Raw genomic sequence first — 17,205 nt, 5'->3', positions numbered from 1 at the left:
CACTGTTATGAATCTTGTTAGCCAGCTGAACTTGCTGGGGAACACATTTTTAAAATAATTCATGTTTGACAAAGACATTGTTACATTCATTTGTTCATTCACATATAAACTGGATACTGCTAGGTAAAGGTTGATAAATTTCACCTATGTATCAAATAGTACAATATAGTCAAGTAAATTATTACTCAGTTCCTTTTCAGCTACTAGTTAAATATCACTTCGATTCATATAATTTTAAAATGGCAATAATATTTCTTTGTCTATTTTAAAATTGTGGAATTTGAATAAGAAACTCAACATGAAAGTGTTTTTGCACAGCAAGGACTCTCTACAGGTATGAGTTTCACGTTATAAACAGGTTTTTTCCCCTCTTTTCCTCTGAAGGGGCTTCTTTGAGCTTTGGAATAAATACTATGAAGCATTCTGGAGGAGCATAAATTACTTCCCAGTAAATAATAATGGATGTTGAAAGACTTTCATTTATTGATATCTATCATAAGGAGAAAAATCTTCAGTGCAGAGACTAAGTTTTTAAACACTAAAAGGAAAAGAAAAAAGTGGACAAACATATGTACATATGTTCCCATGCAAATGCACACTCACACACACATACACAGATACACAACCTGATAGAAATGTAATGGAATGGCTTCCTGATTCAGTTTCCTGGCAGAAAAATATTAACTCCTTTTTTCAATGATAGGTGACTTGGAAGTGGGTTGAGACAGGCTCCTTTGTACCTGGATCCCACATACCAATTGGTAAAAATTTGTAGGAAGCTAGTTTTAGATTTGCCTTTACCCACACACTCCTTTATATATCTCCCTTTCCTTGCTCCAATACCACATCTCCCTCAAGGACCCATCACTCTAGTGATCCCACCATTTTCTAGGGAACAAGATCTGAATTAGTGTTTGGGGTTCTTGTTCATCGGGGTCTAGAATTTCTTTCCAGTTATGACTTTAGTCAAACTGAAGATATGTTTTTACTTTAGAACATTTTTTAAAAAGTATTTTCTGGAAGGAATCAAACATTGAAACTTTGTTGGAATATTTTTTATTGGCTCCATACCTTGGGAAATTTTTAAAATGAAGTCTTTTAACTAAAAAACCCTTGCACTCCAATTTTTAACTAAAGAACCTTGCACTCTGTCTTCTTTAAATGGATTCCCTCTGTAATGGACCGTGACACAATGAGGTTCTGAGAGTAAAGTTACAGATTTTTCATCAACCATTTTGTGTACTACAAATAGTCATTCATCTTATTTTCTCAGGAGTACAAAAAAGACGTACACTTCACAAAGATGCATTTCAAGTTGCCTTGAGTACTAAAGGAAATGCCCTAGGCTATTCTGTTTTTTAAAAAAGTTACCTTTCAAATGAGAAAAATGAGTATCATTATAAATTCAAGAAGCTGATTATATACCAAAACCAGTGAATTATATTATTGACACATCCATATTTAATGAGAATGAAATATGTTCCTTTAACCATGTTTTCTCTTTATTTTCATTGTTTTCATACAACAATTTTTTTCATTATTCAAAGAAACATTTCTAGGACTGATTCTAACAACTACTTGGTTTAGTGATGATGACAAAATCTGTAAGATTATATTCTTTTTAATTATTCAATCCAGCCTATTGCATACACAAAAAAGTAAAACCAGGATTTCAAATAAAAGCAAAATCTATTTAATTATTATTATTCCCTCAAATAGATTCAAAGAGCACAAAGCTTTGGTAAACTGTTCATGCTATGCATGTATGTGTTTATGTAGTAACATTCTTTTAAAAGTAAATGCAACTGAAATATACTACATTGCTTGCAAGAGCAAGGACTCGAGTTTGAGCCCTGGTACAAAAAAAAAAAAAAAAAAAAAAATATATATATATATATATATATATATATATATACTACATTGCTTTTCTGAGAAAAAGGAAAATATTGAAGAAATTATAAACCAAAGAAAGCCAAAGGAAAACCTTGGTACTGTTCAGTATTATTTTTAAGCATTCCATAAGTGTGCTAATAACAGGGATCACTTATTTTCACTTAAATGGTATTTAAATTATCGAAATATTTAAAGATGTACATTCTGAATAGTAGATAATCCTATGTCAACTAGTAAAAATTGCATTTGGGGATTTATAAAATCCACATGATTGTCTAATGACAATCATTCTTCCTCACAGGTAACACAGTAAGCTGGCCAGTGAACGTACAGATATAGCCATATATACAATGATTAACAAGTAGTGACATAATAATGAAGAACATTACAAACTCAGAATATCAGTATTGAATCAACATCAGGTAGGCTAGCTTGCATAAATTATAAATGAAACAACAGCATTAATCTATAATAATCTAAGATTTATAAATTTATAAATTCATATAATTTATAAATTCTCTGAAAATATAACCTGTAAAAGATTCAGTGTTAAGTATTGTGTCCATGGGCATTGATAAATTTTTCCATGAGTATCGCCTATGAATTTTTCCATATTTTTAGAGAACATATTTCCAATGTTCTAACATGTTGAGGAATTTTGCATTTAGCAATAGTGTGTAATAGAGCAAAATACTTTAGAGTAAAACCACTTTTGGGGGGTGCAAGTGTATTACATTATCGATGCACTATACCATGCCATCCTGAATCCCTCAACCTCTGTGAAAATTATACAGTCTTTCTGTTTCCATTTATAAAAATATCAAACATGCAAACCTTATGGTAAGTGCAGTTTTGGTACCAAAGTGACAGACAGTAAAAGCATCACTGGAAGCTTGTCGGAAATGTACAACCTCAAGCCCCACTCAAATCTACTAAGATTGCCATTTTAAGAAGCACTGATGTAACAGAAGCACTGATTGACCTACCTTCCTATAAATTAAACATCCCTAAATAGCTAGTATAGTCATGTGTTGCTTAACGTCTGGGGTGTGTTCTAAGAAGTATATCATTAGACAGCCTCATCTTTATGAGAAATTCAGAGAGAGCTCTTACACCAGCCTGGATGGCGCAGGTCAGTCACAGGACAGGGCCTCTTGATGTAGTCAAGCAGCAGTGTGAACAGGAGATGTGTGAGGTTACTGATGGGATCTTAATGGTAATACTGCTTTACAGTAAATTTCTTAGATCTGCACTAGTACACTCTAAAATAATAAATAAAAAGTGTAATACTACAGTAAATACATCAACACGTCTACAGGATTAGTCTCTCTCTCTCTCTCTCTCTCTCTCTCTCTCTCTCTATATATATATATATATATATATATAAAGTTTTGTCCTGGAACCACACAAAAGATGTTCAGTTTCCAAGACCTTGTACTGTACTACCCTCTACACAGATTTCCAAATGACAATGAGATTTTTGTGGTGTACCTGCCTTCACCTCACATGTTATTACTTGTTATATATAAATGTATAATGCTAATCAGACCCCCCAAATTCAAAGACCCAATTCATAAATGGGCATCTGAAATGAACAGACATTTCTCAGACAAAGAAGTAAAAGCAGCAAACAAATATATGAAAAAATGTTCAACATCACTCGTCATTCGAGAGATACAGATGGAAACAACACTGAGATTCCACCTCACCCCACAAAGAATGGCTGCTATCGAGAAATCAACAAATAACAAAATGCTGGCGGAGTTGTGGGGAGAAAGGAACCCTTCTCCATTGTTGGTGGGAGTGCAGACTGGTGCAACCACTGTGGAAGTCAGTATGGAGATACCTCAAAGAACTAGGACTAGAGGTCCCATTTGACCCAGCTATTCCCCTGCTGTGTATCTTCCCAAAAGAATTAAAAGAATCATACCACAGTGATATATGTGCACCCATGTTCATAGTGGCACAGTTTGCAATAGCTAAAGCTTGGAAACAGCCCAAGTGCCCATCAACTGGAAAATGGATAAAGAAAATGTGGGTTTTTTTTATAAAATGGAGTACTACTAAGCCATAAAGAATGAAAAACTAGAGTCATTTATAGCTAAATGGATGCATATTGAGGCCATACTCTTAAGTGAAATAATAGGACACACATGTGTAAATACCAAATAGTTTCTCTAGTGTGAGAAACTGATAGTGTAAACAAGGGTTTAAATGATTAAAATGAATAATTGATAATTTGAAATAGGAAAAAAGGTCCAAAGATGAAGGAGTGAAGGGAGGGGAAGGGGAAAGAAAAAGAGGGAAAGAAAAAACTATGAGAAAAGAAAAAAAATGGAAATGAAATCTATGTAAATAGGTAAGGGCGGAGGGGGTGAAGGGCACACAAGTAATGGGGAAAAAAATAAGAACCAAGATATATCATGTACAGGTACAAGCACCCAATGATAAATGTCAATGAATTGTATACCTAAAATGTACCAATAAAATTAATTTTAAAAAAATAATAAATGTATAATGCTAATTTATTTTGGTGCTTTGATTCTGCAGGATTATGAAATAGTTGAGAGGTCAAAAACATCACTGCTTTTTTATTTAGTGGAACCAGTGTGCTTTAATTTCAGAACAAACATTATAGGTCTCATATTTAACCTAGAGTTATCTATATTCTACAATTTCTAAAATAAAAACAGCTGTTCCCATGTTCAGTATATACTTTTATTTTAAATAACATCACAATAAACACAATGACATAACAGGACCATTACCTTAATACTGATAACATTCCTTGACACTGTTGACTTATAATTTACATATATTGTTTCTATCTACAACTATGTTAAATATCACCTTAAAACACTGAACTATTACTGTAAAACACAAATCTTAAATATATACCAGTTGCAAACATAATGTGCTTCACTAATATTTTCCTTGTTACTCAAATGAAGTAATTTAAAGTTCTTCAAAATCATGTCCGCTTGTGTTCATTGTTTCAGGATGCATGACTCGTCCCATGAATAAGATTGTACCTGCATAAGTGTGAAAGTGAACAAAAGAGGGGTGAACAAAAAATTGACTATTTATCCTTCTTGCTTATAATTGGCAGTTTTACAATGAAAATAATTTTCATTAAAAAAATAATTTGAGGTGGATATGGTGCAGAATGTATGTGATCCCAGCACTCTAGGAGGCTGAGACAAGAAAATCAAGTTGAGTCTAGCCTGAATAACTCAGCCACTGAGAGAGGGTCTGTCTCAAAATAAAAAACAAAACATGTGATGGCACTTGCCTATAATCCCAGCATGAGGGAGGCTAAGGCATGAGGACTGCAGGGAGTTTTTGGCCAGTCTGGGCTACATAGTGAGTTCTAGGCCTGTGTAAACTGCATAGTGAGACCCTGTAGAAAGAAAGAAAGAAGGAAAGAAAGGAAGGAAGGAAGGAAGGAAGAGAGAGAGAAAGAGAGAAAGAAAAAGAAAAAGAAAGAAAGGAAGGAAGGAAGGGAGAGAGAGAGAAAGAAAAAGAAAGGAAGGAAGGAGAGAAAGAAGAGAAAGAAAGAAGGAAGAAAGAAAGAAAGGAAGGAAGGAAGGGAGAAAGAGAGAGAGAAAGAGAAAGAAAAAGAAAAAGAAAGAAAGAAAAGAAAGGAAGGAGGGAAGGAAGGAAGGAAGAGAAAGAGAGAAAGAAAAAGAAAAAGAAAGAAAGGAAGGAAGGAAGGGGGAAAGAGAGAAAGAAAAAGAAAGGAAGGAAGGAAGGAGAGAAAGAAGAGAAAGAAAGAAAGGAAGGAAGGGAGAAAGAGAGAGAAAGAGAAAGAAAAAGAAAAAGAAAGAAAGAAAAAGGAAGGAAGGAAAGAAGAAAGGAAGGGAGAAAGAGAGAAAGAAAAAGAAAGAAAGGAAGGAAGCAGAGAAAGAAGAGAAAGAAAGAAAGAAAGAAAAAAGAAAGGAAGGGAAAGAAAAGAAAGATATAGTTCAGTGTGAAGGCCCTGAATTGAACTGCCAGTACTACCCACCAAAAAAAATCATATGGGCTTTAAAAAGTATCTAATAAGTACAATGGGTGGAGGGAGTCCTCAGTGGAAAAATGGAAAGTTTCTTTGAGGCTTACTAAAGTTCTTTCTTGTAACATACTCACCAGTTCTCCTGTTCCTGATAAGAAAGAAAAATGGATGGTCGACAATAACTTGAGGATATAGCACAGCCATCCTACTAATTGCAATCATTCCTACAGTGCAAAGAGAAAGTTATTACATGTCTGTGTATGTGCAATGGATAATTTCTCAGGACCATTTGTGTTTATCCATTTAATGCAAAGGCAATCGTCAGAAAACAGGAGTCTAAGACTTGAGAGAAAAATTGTAAAGATATTAACATTTCTACTTATTTTTCTTTTTTAAAAACAAAACAAGAATACTACACACAATTTCCTCCCTCTAACTCATCAAAAGTAAGAGGACAATTTATTCTGTCTGTTATAAAAATTGTATTTTCAGTCTAAGATAAGTATTTGTGCTTTCATCAAAACATCCTTTCAGTTAAGAGACGGGGGAGAAGAAAAAATTCCTCAAAACAACAAAAAAAGACAATTTCTTTATGTTTTCAAGTTACTATTTCTTTCGCTTAAAATAGATTTTTTTATGTAGCATGCCTCCGGGGTTCTAGTAAGTGATCAGTGTGGCAGTGATTAAAGGGGAAACAAATGTGAAAGACACAGTGGTATTTCCAAAGGTAGGATATTGAATTCCCCGGAGGTCTGTATGATATGGAGGATTATTATATACTTGCCACCATGTAGTTAGTAGTCAAAAAAGTCAAGACTAAACTACACAATATTTTAAAGTTTTTTTGATACTGAGTATTACTGTTTCTGTTTACTTCTGAAAATACTGTTACAACTGGTAAAGTTAGAAATAATGTGTGCACATGATAAAAACAGCATGGTACTGGCAAAAAAAACAAACCCAAGGATCAGTGGAACAGAATGGAAGATGCAGAAACAACTCCAAGCACATTCAGCTATCTTATCTTTGAGAAAGGGGCCAAATGCCTTCACTGGAAGAAAAGATAGCCTCTTTAATAAATAGTGCTGGAGGGTCAGGGATTTAGCTCAGTGGTGCCGCCACCTGCCTTGCAAGTGCAATTAGTAAAAAAATTAGTAAATAAATGAAAAATAAAATGAATGGTACTGGAAAAGCTGACTTTCCACATGCTGAAGATTAAGCCTAGACCCATATGCATTAAAGTGAAATCAAAATAGATCAAAGATCTAAATAGTAAATCAAAAACAATCTGCTGGAAGACAAGTAGGCACAACTCTCAAAGGGAAAGACTTTATGAACAAACTCCAATAGCAAAGAAAATATTACAAAGAATCAATGACTGGGATCATATCATATTAAAAAAGCTTTTGCACAGCAAAAGGAGAGACAACCCACAGTGTAGGAAAAAAGTTTTTCTAGCTGTTCCTCAGATAAAGGACTAATATTTAGAATATATAAATAACTCAAAAAAATCAGATCCACCCCCAATTTAAAGACCCAATCAAAAAATGGGCATCTGAAATGAATAGATATTTCTCAGATGAAGAAGTAGAAATAGCAAATAAATATATGAAAAAATGTTCCACATCACTGGTCATTTGAGAAATGCAAATTTTAGAAACACTGAGATTCCATTTTACTCCAAAAAGGATGACTATCATCAAGAAATCAACCAATAACAAATGCTGGCAAGGCTGTGGGGAAAAAGGAACCTTTCACTGCTGTTGAGAGTATAAATTGGTACAACCACTACAGAAATCAATATGGAAATTCCTCAAAAAAACTGAAACTACAGAGTTTCCATTTGACCCGGCTGTTCCCCTTCTAGTTATATTCCTGAAAGAGTTAAAAGCATCATATACCACAGTGCTATATGCACACCCATATTTCCAGCAGCATACTTTATAATAGCTAAATCTTGGAAATGGCCCATATGCCCATTGACGGATGTGTGTATGAAGAAAATGTAGTATTTATATACAATGGAGTACTTCTCTGCCATAAAGAAGGACAAACTTGAGACATTTTTAGGTAAATGGATGCACCTTGAGAATTTTAAGTGAAATAAATTGAACGTGCATGTTTAAATATTGTAGTTTCTCTTGTGTGAGAAATCCAAAGGGTAAATAAGGAGCAAAATGGAGGATAGATATTGGGAAGTAGGAAGAAAATGTTCAAATGGAAAGGGGAGCAGTGGAAATGAAGGAAGGGAACAAGGATTTTTAAAAAAGAATGAAAAGAAAATAATGGAAACAAAGTTTTGTAAATGCAGAGGGAAAGCAGGATTAAAGGGAGGAGAGGGGAATGGGAAAAAAAGAATTAAGATATCATGTATATGGGTACAAATCGCCTATGATGAATGTGATTGTTATGTATGGCAAAAATGTACCAATAAAAGTTAATTTAAAAAATAATGTGTGCAAATAAGCTAACAGTTTGCCAAAGGGAGTTTCCTACTAAAATCTGATGAAAGCTTTTGAACATTGGATTGAAGCAAATCCAAATAAATAAAAAGAGAGAGAGAAATAGCAATGGAAAAATGATTCTCAGTTAACTAGGTACTCTAGACATGTAATTTGTGTTAATTTTTAAAAATTATTTATTTAAAATTATGGTTTTATTAGTACCATTCAGTTAAAAGTATTTAAGAATATTTATTACATCCATTGTATATTCTTATGTTCACACTTTTAAAAAATTAAAACTTTTCATTAACAAAATTAAGAACCAACTTCGAAAAATAATTAAAAATCAAGGAAAATGCTTAAATGAGCATCAGGGAAATATTTAAACAGGCAGCATAGCAGGAATATCTATTCTCACAGAGCTGCAGATGTGCGCTGAATCTCATTAGGGAGAAAATGAAAATGGGAGTTATATTGTAGAGGGGCAGTGGAGTGCACATACGCTTCACATCCTATTTAGAAAATTCTGGCTGGTTCAGCATTTGCTTAATTTCTAACTTAGACCAGAATCAGATTTTTGGCTTGGTTCTGAAAATGATCTCCACCCCCACCCAAGATTGTTTTGAAAATATAAATCTAAAAGAGTAGAGATTTTAGGAAATAACTTAGTATGTACCTGAAGCAGCAGCAGCTTCTGAGCCTTCTTCATTAACCTCTATGAAGGACTTGTGAATTGCTTTGGAAAGGAATATCTCTCTGTTATCTGCAAAAGAGAAAATCAGAAGCATTTCTTTAGTAGAGGGAACCCTATTTATCCTTTCATTAAATGGGTTTCCAGATAGGACACAAAGACATTGATATAAAAGACAAGAGACAATGCAAGAAGATTTCACTTAAGAGCTTAAAGAACTATTGAAGATGTGATTTCTAATTTTCCCTTAATTTATATTTTTGATAATGTGTGATCTTTCAATGTAGGAATAGGGTTTGTTGTTTGCTCTTATGGATAGATTTTATTTCTGAACCAGCAAATATTCATTTATGTATTCATTCATTCATGTACTCAGCACCTACTATATTCCAAGCACTGCTGGGAATACTACTGGGAATTAAACAGTTCTTTCCTAGTAAAGTAAAAATGGATATCAATAAAAAGACAATAAAAAAGTAAATCCAGAAAAGACCACAATCTCAGGATATGACAAGTATAAATGAAAACAAGATAATGTGGTAGTGGGTGACTGGGGTAAGGAAGAGGGGCCATTTGACAAAGGTTATTAAGAAAGCTGAGACCAAAGGAATGTAAAGGAGCCATCCAAGAGAAGACCTCACCAAAGCATTTTAGGTGGAGACAAAAGGTCGTGCAAAGGCAAATACAAGCTGGGCATGTTCAGAGGTGCAAAGGGGGCGATGAGGCTGAAATGTAGGATGCAGGGATGGTTGGAGGCATGACAGAAGTACCCTCTCTGGCAAGGCAGTGTCTAGTGTCATTCCTCTCTGCACTCACCCACTCAGCATCTCTTCTGATCCCACGCCCCTCCCCCAACACGAGGCTGGTGTCTGAGAACACAGACTCTCTCACAGTCCCTGCTTTTGAATAGCTCAGAGCTCAAAAACAAGTATATAAACAAACAGCCCAAGGAAAAGGTGAAATGCGGTAACAGAGGTCGGAGTAAAGCGCTACCAGGCTCCAGATGAAGAAAAATAAACCACTCAGGAAGGAAACTTCTCAGAGATGTTGGCATTTGGCCTGGTTCGTGAGGAATAAGTAGATGAGTGAAAAATCAGAGAAGTGGCAAGGACACTGTGAGCAGAGGATTATATTAGCAAAGTGGGAGAAACGGGGGATGGCTTGACGGTCCAGCTGGAGCCTAGGCTATGAGGAAGTGGGCAAGTGGGAGGGGATGTGCATAATTTCAAGAGCTTTGACTATGAGGTTAGAGAGCTTGGGCTTTGTCCAGGAAGAAGAGCACATGAGTGTTTTGATTGTAGAAGATTCTTGTAGCAGCAACTGTGAAAGGTAAATTGGATGAGCAAATAACTAGAGGGCAGGAAGATCAAGTTTGTTGGCTGTCACAGTAGTCCGGGCAAGAAAGTAGGAGCAGAAATGGAGTTATAGCAATGGAAAACAAATGAGTCCTCTGGCTTACAGGTGCAAGGAGAAAGAGAACAAACAAGGTCAGGATGTAGAAGCTGGTCCAGCATAAATCTACAGCACTTGAGTCTGACCTGAATATGGCTTTCACTGTGTCTTCTTAATTCCTTTATTTTACTGGCTCCTTTATTAAAGCTCATACTTTATGCTGAAGGATTTAGTACTCTCTTTCTCTTTCCCCTTACACTTTCCAAGAGGATTACCTATTAATCCAAATGCTGACAGTCATTCATTTCCATTATAAAAGTAGTGCTGCTTTACAATAGGATCCTTGCTGCAACTAGATGAGCATTTTAAACAGAGTCTGAGAAGAAAATGATTTTCAGCACTGTCTATATTCCATGTTTATTGTATGAGTCTTTACTGTGTTTTATGTAAATGGAATCTAGCATCAAAAGCAATGGATAATCGAATTGAAATGAAGAAAGGAACCTAATAAATACAGAGCATCTCATCTTAGTTATTGCTCCATTCGGTGAGTATTAAGAAGGAAGCACTGTGCTAGGCATTGAGGAAACATTTACAAGAATTGGGGTTAGGGAGGTTTAAATTCTATCAAGAGAGATTAGATACATAAAACAACATGACATAACATACATGCCATAAACAAAGGCACAAAATATGAGGAAGTTAACAAGTGATTTCTTCTGATTGGTGTCATCATGCTGGGTTGATGAAGTTGGGGATGTCTGAGCTAAGGCTCAACTTAAGTATTTCAAGTGGGAGAGATTTTATAAAGATGGGAAGCTGGAGAGATGTGCAGCATAGAGTAAGCACACCCTGTGGCTGCAGAACAAACTCTATATGAGGAATCACACAGAGCAAAGGCTGGAGGGAGCTAAGGTATCAGCAGCTGGCTAAGCAGTGAGTGAGGCACAGCAAAACAAAGGCCGGCTTTGATCAAGAAGTGGGATGATCTGAGAGCAATTTTTAAGGTGATTAATCTTGGCAGATTAGATTAGAGTGAGATTAGAAACCATCTAGAAGACTGCCAAAATAGTCTAGGGCAGCAGTAATAAGAATCTTACCTAAGAGTTGATGCAATAGGATAATAAATGAAAAAATGGACTTGAGGTCTTAATAAAGGATCTCAAGTCACTCAGCTTTTCTAGAAACAAGTGGAAGTCAAGCAACGTTGCTGTTTTTCCCATTGCTAAATCACATTTGTGATTTTTGAAGAAAGAAAATTTTCATTACATAATCTAAGAATATTACAGTGTCACATTAGTAATGAGTTAGCCTTTGGGTGCTTTCCAATTTACTGGTTAAATCTACTATTAGTATAAATTTTAAAAAACTTTTTTTATAACTTTTAAGTGTTTTAAGTGAAAAGAATAATACATACGCAAGGTAAATATACACAAACATATGTTCTTCTATGTCTTTTGATCCAAATGCTCCCATTTGTTTTTTAATTTGTTCTTCTCCAATTCCTTAATGCTTTTGCTAATATAGTTTCACAACCTCTTCACTGTTGACATTCTCGGCTATAGAGTTCTTTGTTCAGGACCTGTTCTGTGCATTGTCAAAGTTTAGAAGCATCCCTGGCCTCTACTTACTGGATCCAGTAGCATTGCCCAATTGTGACAACCAAAAAGACTCCAGCTATTGCCAAATGTTCCAGCAGTAGGGGCAATTGTCCTTGTTGAGAACACTGTTCTAATAAAACATTTCTATCAGTCTTCCTTTTATCAAATGTAGCAGTTAAATCCTTCATGCTTCTCTTGGTCAGGCACGATATTATAATCATTTCTTTATGTTTCTGACACAGTATGTTTCTTAGATTACCTTCCTCATTAGCAGTTGTTTAGTGAAAGGAATAGATGTAGCACAGAGGACAACTGATGATACATCATAAACACCATGGGATATATATGTCCTAAACACCATGAGATTCCTATTAAAGTTCAATGTACTAACTAAATAAATGCAAATAATTTTTAATGGGTATTTGTAAGGGTTACTAAAAATCACTGACAGATTAATATCAAGGTTTTCATATTATTTGGAAATGCAAAATAAAAATAACAATGTAAAAATTACTAACCATGTAAGGCAGAACATCTGGTATCTAAAGAAATGATGCAGAGATAAATGGTATAGAATTTAGAGGAGGCAGAAAGGCAAATTTTATAAGTACGATGCTATTTTTTGAATGAGTGGTTCATACATTAATGAAAATTGATGGGGTTATCACTGGCATGCTAGAGCTACCAGGATTCCAGCAAAACTAACAGCTTAAGAAGCAGAGAATGTCCACTGAACTTTGAAAGGTTTAGTTAGATATTTTGTCAAATGTTTCTGAACACTTGAACTAGATGGTGTTTAACAATGGCAAATACTGGATTTGGTGGCACTAGGCTGATGTTTTAAGGAGGCAAATATTCCAAGAAATATAATATATGTAACATATAAGGGGCCCAAAGAAACTATTTCTTCTTCCCTCTGCCCATTTTTCCTCTGCAAACATTTACTGTATGCCAACCGTGTGCCAGCCTGTGCCAGGTATCAGGAATACAACTGTGAACAGGACATTGAGAAGCACTCAGTTCTTATGGAGGCTTGATTAAATGAATATATACTCTGGATACAGAACACATGAATTCTCTGGAAGATTCTAGTGTTATTTCAAATCTCCAAACCATCTGCATTCATAATATATATTTATGGTCTATTGTCTCTGTACATAGTAAAAGCAATTAAATATTGCCCTACAAACCTTCCAAATATGTCAGAAATTATAAGCTACACTGATCACAAAAATTGATTTGCCACTGCAGTGCTGCTCCCTCAGGACTGAGAGGCAGCAGATACTGTATTTGTGTAAAATAAATACCTGGGTGTTTGGGTGAGACAGTGAGGAATCACTAATCAAACTGAAAAGAGACCCATGTTAAGAAGGCAGAATGTAATTAACCAGTTGGAATTTGGCCAGTCTAGTAAGACAGATTGTCTCAATTTCGGGAGGAATAGAGCTTTTGCACTTTAAACTATATTATGCTTCAACTGTGAATATATTTCTGACACAGGGATGAAGATTCCATATGAACTTTGGAATCACCACCAGTCCTACCTTCTTGACAACTCCAGTGAGGAATTTAAAGCCCTTGGAACTTGGGCATAAGCCATGAAAACATTTACTCAGAGAAAATTCATTTCTCTTGTGTGGACAGGAACATTTATACAGAAGACATTTAGAAAATCTCTATTAGGGGTTAGGGCTGTAAGCTATCTGAATAAGGAGTAGAAGTTGTGATACCAAGATACATCGATATCAACTCATTGCTAGAAGCTGATTGTTGTTTAGAAAACATTCTGCACAATCCTCACTCTGGGAGGGCAGAGGACTTTTTGATCATAGGCTTCTTAAAATTTTCTTGAAGATCTCTCTTTCTCTCTGTCTCTCTGTCCCTCCCCTTCCCCATTCTCTCCCTCACATTTGCAAGACTGCATGTGCACACATATAATCAATTTCAGAAGTAAGGGCATCTATTTTCTTGAATTTAATCCAGCTTCAACAGCTCTATTTCAAAGCTCCATAGCTTTAATTTTCTGTAGGCTGCTGATGCAGGAGAAGAAATCTACATTCTTGCCTGTAACTCATTGGACTTCTATCACCTCAGTGCTCTCTAGTTAGAGAATTTGGTTGAATAAACTTGCATGTAAAGAGAACTTTACAAGTTGAGTTTATTTTTTTCTTAGTATACATATCTTTAACCTATCAGAAAATAGAAAATGATTTAAAATAATCATTAAGTCCACTGTTGCTTTCTTTCCTTCCTTTCTCTTTCTTTCTTTTTCTTTCTGTTTTGCTTTTAGTGGCATTGGGCAATGAATCCAGGAATTACCAAGGTACACTCCTGGCCCTTTTACATTTTTTTTCTTTTATTTTGAGACAGAGTTTTGCTAAATTGGCCAGGCTGGCCTTGAACTTGCCTCAGCCTCCCACGTAGCTGGGATTATAGGCATGTGCCACTGTTCCTCGGTGGATGTTCATTTTTTGACACAGGCTCTTCCTAAGTTACCCAAGCTGGTCCCAAACTCAAGCAAGCCTCTGGATTCAGTTGAGACTATGAGACACACTAAGTTGTGTCACTGTGCCCAACTTGTTGCCTTTTATTAATAATAAATGCCTTGGGGTTATTCATTTAAAAATAGATCCAAAAGTATTTTAAATGGTCTAAGTGCTTTAATATAACTTATATTTTATGATTTTAATTCTGTACAAGTTGGGGTATCTGAATCAATTCAAGTGGATTTTTTTTCCCTTGGGATATTTAGAATAAATTACCCAATATCTCAAAGTGCCAGTATACTTTGAAGGTACTTCTTCAAAACCATTGTTTTCTATTTGAAGACACAGGTAAAGGTTTATATAATCTCACATTATTCTCCATTCTTTTAAAAGGAATCTTTGGTCTAGTTCTCACAGCAAGAGGCACTCATTTATCTTCTCTTCTTTTTCCCTTCTGATGATTCATTACAGTGGGACATATTTAGATATTCAACTAACACATTTATTGATTATCTACTCTCCATGGCATTGTGTCAGATAAAATGGAAAATTCCAAGATGTATAAGCCAAGTCTTCTGGAGAATACAATTTATTATCAAAGATAAGACATGGACAATATAATATAAACTTAATACTATGTATTTATAGTGTGTTTGTAGAAGTTAAAAATACTTCTTACTAGATTTATTTGGAAAGCAAAATCATATTTTACCCCAGAATTCTATAGTAAATAGAGGATTTACCATCATTATTTTTAAACACTTTTAAAAAATAACATTTAAAATTGATATTTATTTCTTACCAGACAAGGTGGTCAAATTTGCATCTTTGATGAATATTTCAGTTATTCCAAGAGCCTTCAAAATGTCTTTTAAATCAATTTCCTGTTCCACTGTGAACCTGGAGAATGTACAGGGGGAAAACAATATATATATAACAATAATATATTGTTACTTGGGACAAGAATAGAATATTAAATATGTTGATATTAAATGTCTACTTCATAGAGCATAAATTATGCTAAAACTCACTTTTGACTTCAAGAAGCATTTGATTATGCTTATAAAAATGAAGCATTGAAGGGAATGATATAGCAATAGGATTTGAATTCATAAGTTGGAAAATATATGATATAGACACAAAACTATAAATATACTGTAAAATGAATGAATTTTGAGAATAAGAATCATTAAGTATTATGTATCTTTAACCTAGCAAGTAATATATTTAACTTTAAGCTGGTAATTATTGCTTATAAATTTACCCAAGATATTTCCCTCTCTTAGGATTGTGGTCAACTTAGGCTATTTACCCAACTCCCACTTACCATGTACAGATAAACAAGAGCCAAGTCCTATTGTACAATTAATACATTTAGCATTTTAACTCAATAAAACTTATCATATTTAAAAATGCATCCTGATGGTTATATTTATCTGGTGGACATAAATAAGCTTGTTCCCATGCTATCAGAAAAAAATTCTTAGCAATAGAAGTGAGTTGAACATTATGTCTTAAAAACTGTAGGCATTTATAATTCTAGCAGTTTCCTTTTTTAGACAAAAAAATAATGGCTCTGTTTTGTTTTAAATAACTTTATGAGTTGTTATACATAAATATGCATTAATTTTGTAAGAAGACAAAACACTAAGTACGGTGGTCATGAATAGAATATTATTTTTCAAAAAATGGTTTTGCCAGGTATGGTGGCTTATGCCTATAATCTCTGCTCTGTGAGGATAAGACAGGAAAATCACAAGCCTTGGCCAGCTTGGACAACTTAGCAATTCAGTGAAACTCTGGGAAATTTAGCAACTTAGTGAAAACCTGTCACAAAATTTTAAAAAGGGCTGGGGATGTAGCTCAGTGCAAAGGCTCTGGGTTCAATCCCCTGTACTACAAAATGAATAGATAAATGATAGATAGATAGATAGATAGATAGATAGATAGATAGATAGATAGAGATAGGATAGACAGATGGTTTTGACAGTAAAACCAAACAGGTTAATATGGAATCTTCCTTAATTCAATTAATTATATCATTATTCTTTCTAGTGAAAGATACTAACCAATAATGCCTGTATTAACAAATATTTTTTAAAATAAGAATTCATTACAGTAAAACACACGAACACTTGTCAAAGTTAAATATTTTCCTTTGTTTAGGATGTTGCTTTCTGATTAATACAGATCATAAATATGAAGTTTTAGGCTATATTAGGTTATATCTTTATATATGAGCTAAGTCTATCATAGTTACTAAAAGTTATAGTAGAATCATTTTTGTGCCTTAGAAAGAACTGGAAGGAAATGATTCTCATAAATAAGATTTAGACAAGAAAAGGAGCAATCAGGAAAATAGTTTTAGCAGGTCCATTTTAGGGAAAAATAAGACAAGTATACACATATTAAACATAATAATCTGTGCTGAATTTTACCCTATCATATACTCTAACTTGGATTTTACATTGTTTATTTCATTTTCTATCAAAACACAGAAGAAGTAAGCTATATCATGTACAGGCACAAATTCCCTTTGATGAATGTTATCATTATGTATATCTAAAATGTACCAATAAATGTTCTACTTAAAACAAAAGATTGTTGTGAAAATAGAATTCTTTTATGATTTATACATTTCATAAAGGGAAGTAGGAGGAAAACACAGGATGTCTCAAAGAATATATTCAATGGCTTAATGTGT

General features: G+C 34.3%; 1 protein-coding gene across 8 annotated transcripts in view; it reads right to left on the bottom strand.

Moving 5' to 3' along the window:
• Positions 1–4,597: 4,597 nt before the first annotated feature.
• Serpini1 (serpin family I member 1) overlaps positions 4,598–17,205 on the bottom strand; it is an 82,203-nt gene continuing 69,595 nt past the window's right edge. For all 8 annotated transcript variants that reach the window (XM_087186481.1, XM_087186484.1, XM_004834555.4 and 5 more), the window contains 4 exons: positions 15,304–15,401; positions 9,008–9,094; positions 6,022–6,111; positions 4,598–4,925 (listed from right to left, as the gene is read on the bottom strand). In XM_087186481.1, the coding sequence (XP_087042607.1) occupies positions 4,849–4,925; positions 6,022–6,111; positions 9,008–9,094; positions 15,304–15,401 (352 nt within the window). In that variant the 3' untranslated portion in view covers positions 4,598–4,848. The remainder of the gene's footprint in view (positions 4,926–6,021; positions 6,112–9,007; positions 9,095–15,303; positions 15,402–17,205) is intronic.

The sequence above is a fragment of the Heterocephalus glaber genome, unplaced genomic scaffold (assembly GCF_053883595.1).
Source record: "Heterocephalus glaber isolate CG9 unplaced genomic scaffold, H.glaber_assembly_v1.0 deba00001504, whole genome shotgun sequence".
In the NCBI taxonomy this organism is placed as follows: Eukaryota; Metazoa; Chordata; class Mammalia; order Rodentia; family Bathyergidae; genus Heterocephalus; species Heterocephalus glaber.
The sequence above is the reverse complement of the archived record's forward strand: the minus strand, read 5'-3'. Positions and strand labels throughout refer to the sequence as shown.